At 34.7% G+C, this 12,969-nt stretch overlaps 1 protein-coding gene across 2 annotated transcripts in view; it reads right to left on the minus strand.

Moving 5' to 3' along the window:
• ATAD5 (ATPase family, AAA domain containing 5) overlaps positions 1 to 12,969 on the minus strand; it is a 35,204-nt gene that overhangs the window by 4,765 nt on the left and 17,470 nt on the right. For both annotated transcript variants that reach the window (XM_018064262.1, XM_013971957.2), the window contains exons 11-19: positions 10,800 to 10,896; positions 9,143 to 9,222; positions 8,772 to 8,914; positions 8,533 to 8,683; positions 6,748 to 6,924; positions 5,891 to 6,024; positions 5,172 to 5,265; positions 4,124 to 4,188; positions 931 to 1,111 (exon numbers count right to left, since the gene is read on the minus strand). In XM_018064262.1, the coding sequence (XP_017919751.1) occupies positions 931 to 1,111; positions 4,124 to 4,188; positions 5,172 to 5,265; positions 5,891 to 6,024; positions 6,748 to 6,924; positions 8,533 to 8,683; positions 8,772 to 8,914; positions 9,143 to 9,222; positions 10,800 to 10,896 (1,122 nt within the window). The remainder of the gene's footprint in view (positions 1 to 930; positions 1,112 to 4,123; positions 4,189 to 5,171; positions 5,266 to 5,890; positions 6,025 to 6,747; positions 6,925 to 8,532; positions 8,684 to 8,771; positions 8,915 to 9,142; positions 9,223 to 10,799; positions 10,897 to 12,969) is intronic.

Raw genomic sequence — 12,969 nt, forward strand, 5'->3', positions numbered from 1 at the left:
TTTCCACTGAATGTATATTTGTGTGTATGTATGTGTGTTTTTAAGAGAGGATGAAATGCATTTAAGATCTTCAAGAAAATAAATAATGTTAAAGTTCTTGGTACTGCATTTTATATCCGGTAATATGGTGATAGTTATGAACTATTTTGTTTACAATATGACAATTTCATGTCTTATTTATCATATTTACTTCTAAGAAATAGTGAAACTGCCAGCTTAAATTGAGTTATTAAAAGAATAAGATATTAAATTCTGAACTAACTGAAAAACTGACAAGGGATTAATATAACAGAACTTCACCTTTTAAAAATTTAAATGTTAGTATATTTCCCAGAGCAAGATCTGTAACTATAGAACTGTGACTATGGAGCATGGAAACCACAAACTATGAACTTCTTCAGGCAAAGAACCATGTCTTATTCATATAAACACAGGACCTGGCATGGAGAAAGTCCCCAGAAAATGTCTGTGACTGGAATTAGGTAACAATGACTGAAGATTGATAAGAAATGAAGCATTTTTGAAATAACAGAATTCTTAGGAAAGACAGGATTATAGGCTATTAAAGAAGCTAACAGGGAAATTACAATACAGCCATCTAAAAATAATTTACATATGGAAAAATCACTAATACATTTTTAATAGGTAAAAAAGGAAGCTACTAAATAATATAATTCTATTTATTTATAGGAAACTATATGTTTATAAATGTACAAGTAACCATTTATTCCAGATTCAGTTTAATTGTAAATACCCACATTTAATGCTTAGAAAACTCTCAGAAACAAAGTTGATGCATATACGTTTATTTTAATATTGACACGATACCCCAATGCTTAAAATTTTTATAATTTTCAAATATTCTGGTACAACATATATTTTAATATAGAATCCCATAACAGAAATTTCCTTTCTAACAAAGCAACTTACGACAAAGAGATAATGGCCTTTCTTCTAAAAATCCACCTCCACTTCTAATCCAGAACTGTAAGTAAAGGATACTTTTCCTGATATCACAAGTGTTTGCAGTTAGCAATGTTACAAAATCCTTTACATCAGTTCTGAAATTTTCAGTCAAGCAGATCATCTGTAGGTAGCTGGCAACATTTAGCTGGGGTCGGGGGGAGGCGAGGGGTAGAAAGGGAGAAAGAGGAAAGAAACATGGTCAACTGCAGAGTTAGCAGAAATACATCAATACTCTAACAAAAAGCCAAATTTCGCTAAAATTTTAAAACATCTTCTTATTGAGAATAATTGAAAAATATGAGGAAATATGTTACCAAATTAAAAGCATCTATATATAATGCTTTTATTAACTGTATACAGTCTGAGACAGCAAGACTGTATCTTGGTTTTCTTTTAATGCGACATTCTCCAACCTGAATACTAAAGGCAATCTTATTAAACCTTAAGACAATCCCTTAGGATCAATGGTACAACCTGATGGAACATTCACAGCCATTAAAATGATAAATATGAATACTATACTATACAGGAAGAAACATACTTACTGAATAACTTTTGAAAACCAGACTTAGTAAATCATATCAATACATGCATAAAAGAATAAATGTAAATGAGAAATAGAAAAAAAATTTTTTAAACATATTTGTTAGCAGTAAATGTACAAAGTTTACTTTTAAATTTTATTTAGTGTACAATTAATTTCCTATATTTTTTATAAAACAATATAATTCTCTTCTTATTGTTTATGGAAAGCTTTTTACCTTGAAAAGCTAAAACATATAAAATTATACTCACAGTTCACAGATATTACAAGACTACTAGCATTTTTACATTATAATAAACAAGACAATTAAAAACATTTTCCCCTATGGTATCTTTGACTTTATTCTATAAATATGTATTATTCTTGCACACATCTGGGACTTCTTCCCCCAGACCAGGAATTCTCCTTTCAATAACAAAAGAGTACTTACTATAAGACAAACCTTGCCATCAATAATAACTATAAGTTCTATAATCAACTTAAGAAAATATAGAAAGCCAATTATCTGAATGAACAAGAGAATAACGAAAGGCAGAAGAAAATGGAAGGGAAATCAACACTTGGACAAATGAAATGGCCTTGGGTGAATCCCCACCACACCTTTGAAATCTGATTTTTAACTGAGTGCAGGCTGTAATAGTGGTAGCTAAAACTCACAGCAACTAGAAAGTGAGGGGGAGGTCCACAAAAGTAGAGAAACAGAAATCCCAACTCTAAAGAACGCAAATCACGGGTTGATGCTTGAACTTCATGTGTGTGAGGCTGTCTTAAAGCAGCCCAGCTAAAACTAAAAGAACTGAACAGAATACTTGTTCGGAAGAACAAAAAGAATCCAGAATATATATATATACATTCACAATGTACAATATATCATTCACAAAGTACAAGATAAAAATCTAAAATTACTAGACATACAAAGAAATAGGAAAAGTAACCAATACCTCAGAGGCAAGACAATCAGGTAGAGACTGATCACAAGATGACAAAGCCGGAATTGGCAGAAAGAATTTTAAAACAGCTAGTAAAACTATGTTTAAGGAAAACATGCTTATAATGAACAATAGGAAATTTCAACAGAAAAACAGAATCCATAAGAAGGAAGCAAAAAGAACTTATAAAACTAAAAATTAATGTAATATTAGAATAAAGATTTCTGTGGATGGACCTCATGGAAAAACAGAGATGGCAGGAGAAAAAGGTCAGTAGACTTAAAGATAAATCAATATAAATCACCAAATCAGAAGTATAAACAGAAAAAAAAATTGAGGGAGTGGCTTGGGGAAGACACAGCACATCTCAGTGACATGGGGGTCAATGTAAATGTCCAACCTTCTTGTAATTAAATCCCCAGATGGAAAAAAGAGAAAATGAAAATAAAATAAATTTGGAAAAATAAGCCTACAAAGTTCCCTAATTGGAAGAATGATATATAATTAAGGATAATAGATAATAAAGAATTACAAGCAGGATAAATATGAAGAAAAATAATACCTAGGAATATCACAAGAAAACTGCTGAAAACTAAAGTTAAAGAGAGGATCTTGAAGGCATCTACAAGAAAATGACACATTATATATGGGGCAGAAAGATAAATTTTAAAAATCTGTTTAAACTGCTGGGACATAACAGAAACAGTGGTGATCAAAACATAGTGAAACGACACGTTTAATGTAGTGAAGGAAAAAATGAAACAAATCTAATATAATCCACTGCCAGCAGACTTGTTCTATAAGAATTGCTAATGAAGTTCTTGAGGCTAAAGAGAAATAAAACCAAGGAAAAACTCAGATCTTCATACCGAAATTAAGAACATACAAAATTACACAGGTAAACAAAAACTTGATTTTTTACCTTCTTAATTTCTTTAAAGTATATATGATCAGCTAAAGCAAAAAACAGAGCATTGTATCGAGGAGTTTATAATGTATGCAAACACAAAGAATTTGAAAATTAAAGCATAAAGTTTCATAACAGACAAAACTAATCTGAGTTAACACACATTAGAATAGTGGTTATCTCTGGTAGAGAGGGGAGTGTCGACTAAAAAGGGCCCAGGGGAACTTTTTGAGGTGATTTTGATCTGGATAATGGTTACATGGATGTTTATCTCCGTTCATATTTTTCAACTTGTATACTTAGTGCAATTTTAACTGTATGTAAATTTCACCTTAAAAAAGCACTGGTTTCTATGAAAAAGACCTAAAGAACACTGGAGTCTAGTAAAAATTTGAATATTCAAATTTTGAAAAAAAAATTTTTAAGTTAAAAAAAAAAAAATCAGAAGTCTCCTAAAACTCAAAATGGGCTTCCCTGGTAGCTCGGAGAAACCCGGGTTCAATCCCTGGGTCGGGAAGATCCCCTGGAAAGGGAAATGGTAAGCCACTCCAGTATTCTTGCCTGGAGAATCCTATGGATGGAGGAGCTTGATAGGCTACAGTCCACGAGGTTGCAAACAGTCGGACACGACTGAGTGACTTCATTTTCTCTTTTCACTTAAAACTCAAAAATGTTAATGTACCCCTTAAATAGTTAAAATATAGATACATATTATAATAAATTACCTGTTAGGTAATTGTGATAAATAATTTATGATCATCAAAATTCAAAGCTTACCAGTGAAGGAGTATTAAAATTAATTTCTTCAAAGCAGCCATCAAACATTAAACTAAATGTTGGATCTATAGTGAAAAAACATATTTTTAAACATTAAAACCACTAAGGTACTTTCTCTAGTCATACATTTTCTATGAAAGTATGCTATATTTCATCAGTAATGAAAACATCATACAAATTATAAATCATTAAGAAACTGAATTTCTACCTTGACCTGTTAAACTACCAAGTTACTTGTGATTAATATGATTTTAATGATATTTTTAGAGTACAATCATTAACTATTAAATGGGCCATTAATTTCTAAGTAGAGTCTAACACAAACACATTTTCCTACAAAAACCCATAGTAGAGACATTCTAAATAGCCGCAATAACAAATATTGAAAATATTATAATACAATATATAGAATGAAAAATATTGCATGAAATTTTAAAATTAAAAACCAAATTCTAATTATAAAGAAAAGGGGACCAATTCTGTGAAACTGATGATGGCTGACTTCCGCTAAAGTATGCAATTAATCCATACAGAAACATCACCAAGGGCTAAGGACTGGCCAAGTTCAATATTAAGGAACTGCAGAAAGGTTAGGTTCCATAAAAAATTCTGACCAGTAAATGAGGTTGGGTGACCTAATTATAGGTATGAGGAAGAGATAAAGAGAAAGATCTGTTATTTTTCTTCCCAAAACCCCTTCACTGGCTTGTCCATAAATTTCTTTATCTGTGTAGGTAGGCTGTTGTTGGCATCCTAAATATCTTAACACCCCAACATAGTAATTCAAAGTAGTACCCATTTTTTAAAGTCATTGGTATTTACAAGTTAATATATTAAGCTTTATAATTACAGAAGGCTGCAAATCAATTGCAAATTTGAATAATTCTTAGTTGATTAATAAAAATGATCTAGAAGCCTTCTCTTCAGGAAAAAACAACCAATTTAATTCACCAGAAGACTTCTAAAGCAATGTATCTAACCAAAATTAGAAGTTTTCCCCAAATATTTTAACCGAAAGTAATTAATTGTAAAATCACTGGTTACCTACCACTTGTTGTAAGGATTACAGGTCTTTTTGTGGTTGCCATGAATGTTTTGATTGCATTCAAAAATCCAGCATCTTCTTCGAAAATGACATCAACCTAAGAATAAAATGGTTATTAGGATACTGACATAGTGAGTAACAATACACTTACTTGAGTATCAGTTATGTATACACAGTAGATACACTGTATGTCAGAGACAAAATTTATGAATTTGTAAACAGTGTGACTTCACACCACGCTTACAATGTCTTACACTATTATGAGAGTAAAGAAATTATCAAACATTAAAACCAAAGAAATACAGTTACCTATTAATATAACTGGATAAGTATGGGCCAGTATAATTTTACAAACTCCAAACAGTAATCAAATGGCATGAATCATGTTCCTAAAAAATTCTTCTATGGTTGACAGTTTTATTCACTTTAATTTGAAATGAGTGAGTGTTAGTCACTCAGTCATACCCGTCTCTTTGCAACCCCATGGACTGTAGCCCGCCAGGCTCTTCTGTCCATGGGATTCTCTAGGCCACAATACTGGAGTGGATTGCCATTCTCTTCTCCAGGGGATCTTCCCGACCCAGGGATTGAACCAGGGTCATAGACACAATTATTCCTGACTTTCTTGGCTGTTTTACAGATCGTCAGAGTAACATATATAGTAACCTCTAGAATAAGCTTTTATCAGGAGATATCACAAATATATACCTCTGTAAACCTACCTCCTCAAAAAGAATGAGGGATGTTGCATTTTTTCTGTTGGGTTCCTCAGCCCCAAACTCTTTGACATTTGAATTAGTTGTGTTTGTAGATTTAGTCTGAATGATTTGTTTCTGTTCAAAAGAATTTTTGATTCCTGCATATAAAATAATATTTTATATAAAATAAGCTTTTTTATTAGAATATAATTACTTTACAATGTAGTGTGAGTTTCTGCTGTACAATGACATGAATGAGCTCCATATCCCCTCCCTCATGGACCTCCCTCCCACCCTAACCTTCTATCCCACTCATCTAGGTCATCACAGAGCACCAAGCTGAGCTTTCTGTGCTATACAGCAGCTTCCCACCAGCTATCTATTTTACACATGGTAGTGTATGTATGTCAATCCTAATCTCACAATTCATTCCACCCTCCCCTTCCCCTGCTATGTTCACATGTTTCTTCTTTACATCTGTGTCTCTGTTCCTGCCTTGGAAGTAGGTTTATCTGTACCATTTTTCTAGATTCCACATACATGCGTTAATGTACGATATTTGGTTTTCTAACTTACTTCACTCTGTATGATAGCCTCCAGGTTCATTCAGGTCTCTACAAATGACCCTATTTTGTTTCTCTTAGTGGGATGAATAATATTCATTGTATATAAGTACCCTATCTTCTTTCAGATCAACTTTTGATTGAACATTGACTATTTCCACAGAATAAGCTCAAACTGAAATCCCCTATCAAAACTGAAACAAAGTATCAAGACTGCTACAAGTAGGACCTTCAGACGTTTAATAAATAACAATAGGAACTCATGAAATATGATCCAATTTTTATGTATCAGGGTTCTTTGTCAATTTAGTGTCTTACCTTTATTATTTTCCAGAAGTGCTCCTATTTGTTCATTATTTTTTGGCTTAGAAGACACTTTAAAATAATTTGCCAAAGTTTTAGGTGGAAGTGTTCGCTTAGGTCCACTACTTTGTGGTGATGGCGGAGGAAGTTTTCTTGGTGAAGTAACAACCTTCTTGGGGGAGCATAATTTTTCTGCCAAAAACAAACTGCACTTAAAAACAAATATTCTAAAAATTAAACAGATGGCAAGATGGAGTTATCCACACTATAATTCTACTCATACCAGTTAAAAAGCAAAGATATAAAAATTCTTTTTCATTCTTATAGTCAAATACTCTTTACGTTTAAATATTACTGTATTGTTAGCCTATCAGTAGAGAAGATAAAGCCAATCATCTGGAAAAGATACTCTTTTCCATTTTTGAAGTAAATAATGTTCACAATCCCGCCATTCACTCTGTCTATATCTGCTAGAGGTCAAAAGAAGCTAGAGGGGCACTTCCCTGGTCATCAGCAGCTAAGACTCCACTCTCCCAATGCAGGGGGCCTGGGTTCAATCCCAGGTCAGGGAACTAGATCCTGCATGGTGCATTTAAGCGTTCATATGCCACAACTAAAGGCGGGAGGAAAAGTGATATTGGTGTACACTGAGCACATTACATGCCTTCTAGTCCAACTTAGATTCAGCCCACAGTAAATGGTACTACAAGCGATATGTTTTTCTAGATATGAAAGATGGATACAAAGTTAAAAACAAATGGCTGATGTCCACCTTTCAGAAGCCTGACAGTAGCCTGGCATTTATCCCAGAGCTTGTCCTTTGCTGATCTCTAAGTAACCCAATTCAGCCTTTACATGCACTAGTTATTATCAATGGACTCAGAGCAGAATCTTCTTTACATACCAGCATACGTGCACATATCCATGACTGTGTCCTATTCTTTTTCTATACCCTCACCTTCAGAGATCTTATATTTCTTGTGTATCATAGATGTTTGAAAAAACATCAGTGGAAATTTTGAGCTTTGAAAAAAATTACCATAGATATCACTATCATGTCATAAAAATCAGACATTTTAACATCACCAGGGAAGAGGTATAATCTTAAAATAAAAATATCTTAGTATCACTAAAAGTGGTTAACCAGTTGTTATGTGTCTCTTGCTATGACACCACAGGAAGCACAGCCCCAGTGGACACCGGCACCAAAACAGAAACGAATCTAATCAAGCCCACAGATCTAACTGCCAGTTTATAAGAAATACAAGGAAGAGGAATGTATTAACTGATACCATGTACATATAGTCAGCCAAATCCAGAATGTGAGACATTTTTATGACCAATGTCCCATGTTCTTCAACAAACAAATAACATGAAGACAAAGAGTGAAGGAGTTGTTAAGAGAAATGAAAAGACACTTAAGAGACATTAAGGTGTGGACTTTGTTTGAATCCTGGTTTGAACGAACCATTTGAAACAACAGAAAATTGAAATCATACTATGCATCAGATCAAATTAAGGTATGTGGTTAACTTTGTTAGTCTGGTTATGATATTGCAATTATGCTTTAAAAAAGTCCTTATCAGTTAGAGCTAAATAATAAGTATATATATATATATACATCAGTAAAATTATGTGATGGTCATGAGATTTGTTTTAAAACATAAAACCTGAGAAAAATTTGAAAGGCACATATATAAGTAGGAAGAGATAAAATATGACAAAATATTGATTATTAAAATTCTTTTCTTAAATTTTCATTTCTTAAAGACTATGATTTGAAGAAAATAATTCACTTACTTGGTGACCTGCCGATATTGTAGCTATTAAAAAAGCAGGGTTTCTGTGAGTTGACACCTTGCTTGTCTACTTGATGAGACTGAGTAGCTTCCTTCAGCTGAGACAGAATTTGTCTACCACTGCGCTGAGAAGAGGCATTCACTTCAAATATCTAGAAGAATACATGAAAAGGGGCAGAATGGTTTATATTTCTTTTCATTTCATTACATTAGTATCCATCCACTAGAGCTGATACTAACCTTAAATCCAAGTTCTTGGGCACAAGCATATACCGCAGCAGTCTTCCCCACGCCTGTTGGCCCTGTTATAAGAACGGTATTACAAAGGCGATTTTCTTCTTCATCATCTGAACTGCCTTTGAAGTCTCTGCTATCCAACGAATCTGAAAAATCATTCAAACACACATAAAACAACCGCATGGGCAGCAGTTCTATCTCACCAAACCTGGTGACCAAATCCCACAACTTCCTGCCGATAAATGTTGGCAATTCAATGTACAAAACCGAGAAAACTCAACATAAGATACCAAATAAGAAGCCTCACAAAAGTGTTTAGCTAATCTAATTCTAAGAATGTTCAGTGAAACGGAAAAAAAAAAGACTCAAAATACCTTCCTGTTTCTCGTCTCTTTTTCCCTTCAAATTCTGTCCTTCTTCCAATTCAGCTCTTCTTTTCCAGTCTTTCAACCAACTATCAAAAGAAAATGTATGTTAATAAAAATAAGCCACAGAATATAGTTTTTAGACAGTATGTTAAAATGGTTGTTGGGGGGAAGGTATGGTATATTGTTACATTTTAAGAATTCCATGATGCTTTTGAATCAACTATATAGTAAAATAAGTTTACACTGGCATGAATATTTTAAAATGAAGTAATTTTGCCTAAATACTCAAGACAATATGTGCAAGGATATTCACTACAACATTGTTTAAATTAGCCTCCAAAAGGAAAAACTTAAAAGTGCATCGGTAGAGAAAAAGATACTTTATGGTATGGCCACATAAGGAACCAGTACAGAGAAACTTAGAAATGGAATAGACTGTATGATGACTTGAAAGATGTCTAATACACCATGCTATGAGTAGGAAGATTAAATTCTCATCTGGAGCTAGACCGCCTGAGTTTAAATTGAGCTCCACCACTTTTTAGATGTATGACCTCGTACAAGTAACTCAACCTCTCTAGGACTCATTCTTCCTGAGGAACAGTATTTACCCTCATAGGATCATTCTAAGGATCAAATGAGCTAAGAGCTATCAAGTACTTAGAACAATGCCAATCTCAAAGTGTTTATTATTATGGCTCCCAATTTCTTGTATGAAATCCTTTGGGCCAGGTGAGTTTTAGAATTCAGGATTTTTCAGATATTAGAAATGTAATTTGGAACATATACTACATATCACATAATACCTTTAGTGGGTCTGTGGCAGTACATCTATAATCACTGGATATTTCTGGTTGGGACCGATAATATATAATGAACTTTTGTCGTTGCTATTTAGTCGCTAAAGTTGTATCCAACTCTTTTTGACTCCATGGACAGTAGCCCTCTAGGCTCCTCTGTTCATGGGACTGTCCAGGCAAGAGTACTAGAGTGGGTTGCCTTTTCCTTCTCCAGGGGATCTTCCCGACCCAGGGATCAAACCCGCATCTCCTGCACTGCAGGCAGATTCTTTACCTCTAAGCCATCAGGGAAGGTCATAATAAATATTATGTATATAATAAAGTTAATAAACTTTCAATTTCCAGAACTCTTTGGAGGTGGGAATTGAAGACAAAGGATTATGACCTGAGTTAGTAGTAATATGATCCTATCTGTTAAGGAGAGCAAATATATGCATTAATTTTTTTCTGGAAGTTTTATAAGACATCGTTAATAGTAAGGAGTAGAAACAGGAGAAAAGAGGTACATTTACTTTTCACTTTGGATTTTTTTTTAAGATTTTACCTTGTGATGTATAACTTTATAATTTCTAGCGTTGTGTTAGTCGTTCATGCGTGTCTGACCCTTTGCGATCCCATGGACAGTAGCCTGTCAGGCTCCTCTGTCCATGGATTCTCCAGGCAAGAATACTGGAGTGGGTAGCCACTCCCTTCTCCAGGGGATCTTCCTGACCCAGGGATCGAACCTGAGTCTCCTCCATTGTAGGCAGATTCTTTACCATTTGAGCCATCAGGGAAGCCCATAATTTCTAGATTTCAGTATAAATAAATAGTAAAACTAGATTCATAAACTATTTCTCAATTCCTTTATAAATTTTACCAACCTATGTAACTTTTTTATAGCTAGCTCATTGCCTATGAGTTCACTGGAGTTCTGAGGTTGATACTTTTCCGTCCAAAGCATGTCTTCAATTCCAGAATCTAAAGAAAAAAATATGTATTGAAGTATTTTGTTTCTTGACATAAACATATATTCTTATACATTTACATTATTGTTTCATGTAACAATAAGTATTTGTAAAAATGTTTATATTTATAAACTGCCAAAAAAGGCAATTTTAAAAACCTTACATTGAAAATTCTTCTCATCAAACCTGTTCCCCTTAAAAGCTAACCACCATAGTCTTATGACTATAAGATTTAAAAGTATACATTAAAAACGTTACTCAAAGCACTCAGTTCAGTTCAGTCGCTCAGTTGTGTCCAACTCTTTGCCACCCCATGAACTGCAGCAGACTGGGCCTCCCTGTCCATCATCAACTCCCGGAGTCCACCCAAACCCATGTCCATTGAGTCAGTGATGCTATTCAACCATCTCATCCTCTGTCGTCCCCTTCTCCTCCTGCCCTCAATCTTTCCCAGCATCAGGGTCTTTTCCAATGAGTCAGCTCTTCCCATCAGGTGGCCAAAGTATTGGAGGTTCAGCTTCAGCATCAGTCCTTCCAATGAACACCCAGGACTGATCTCCTTTAGGATAGACTGGCTGGATCTCCTTGCAGTCCAAGGGACTCTCAAGAGTCTTCTCCAACACCACAGTTCAAAAGCATCAATTCTTCAGCGCTCAGCTTTCTTCACAGTCCAACTCTCACATCCATGCATGACCACTGGAAAAACTGTAGCTTTGACTAGATGGACCTTTGTTGGCAAAGTAATGTCTCTGCTTTTGAATATGCTATCTAGGTTGGTCATAACTTTTCTTCCAAGGAGTAAGCGTCTGTTAATTTCATGGCTGCAATCACCATCTGCAGTGATTTTGAAGCCCACAAAAACAAAGTCAGCCATTGTTTCCACTGTTTCCCCATCTATTTGCCATGAAGTGATGGGACCGTATGCCATGATCTTGGTTTTCTGAATGTTGAGCTTTAAGCCAACTTTTTCACTCTCCTCTTTCACTTTCATCAAGAGGCTCTTTAGTTCTTCTTCACTTTCTGCCATAAGGGTGGTGTCATCTGCATATCTGAGGTTATTGATATTTCTCCTGGCAATCTTGATTCCAGCTTGTGCTTCCTCCAGCCCAGTGTTTCTCATGATGTACTCTGCATATAAGTTAAATAAGCAGGGTGACAATATACACCCTTGACGTACTCCTTTTCCTATTTGGAACCAGTCTGTTGTTCCATGTCCAGTTCTAACTACTGCTTCCTGATCTGCATATAGGTTTCTCAAGAGGCAGGTCAGGTGGTCTGGTATTCCCATCTCTTTCAGAATTTTCCACAGTTTATTGTGATCCACATAGTAAAAGGCTTTGGCATAGTCAATAAAGCAGAAATAGATGTTTTTCTGGAACTCGTCTTGCTTTTTCGATGATCCATCAGATGTTGGCAATTTGATCTCTGGTTCCCCTGAATTTTCTAAAACCAGCTTGAACATCTGGAAGTTCACAGTTCATGCATTGCTGAAGCTTGGCTTGGAGAATTTTAAGCATTACTTTACTAGCATGTGAGATGAATGAAATTGTGCAGTAGTTTGAGCATTCTTTGGTATTGCCTTTCTTTAAGAAATGCAAATTATGAAAAATAATTTGTACTATAAGAAATGTCTAAAGGACAAATGTAGCATCCTTTTCACGAAGCCTCTTCTTGACCACTAAAAAGATACACTGGAACCTTCTATAAGGTCAGCCTGAGTAAATGGAGAGAGGCTACACTCCTGACAGAGAAGACAACATTGGGAAGATACCAGTTCCCTTCAAGTTAACCTACATACTAATGCAAAATCAAAATGCCCATGGAATTTGTGGGGTTAAGGAATCTGCACTTCATTTAGTGGAGCAATGCATGAAAATAGTTTAAAAGAATTATAGATGGATAGATCAAGTATTGTCATACTGAGTGAAGTAAGACAGACACAGAAAGAAAAATATGTGATATCGCTTTTATCTGGAATCTAAAAAAAGGGAACAAATGAACATTTTTACAAAACCGAAGCACAATCACAGATGGAAGGAGGGATAAACTGGGAGACTGGGATTGACATATACACACTACTATATAT

This window comes from Capra hircus, chromosome 19, assembly GCF_001704415.2.
Source record: "Capra hircus breed San Clemente chromosome 19, ASM170441v1, whole genome shotgun sequence".
NCBI lineage: Eukaryota > Metazoa > Chordata > Mammalia > Artiodactyla > Bovidae > Capra > Capra hircus.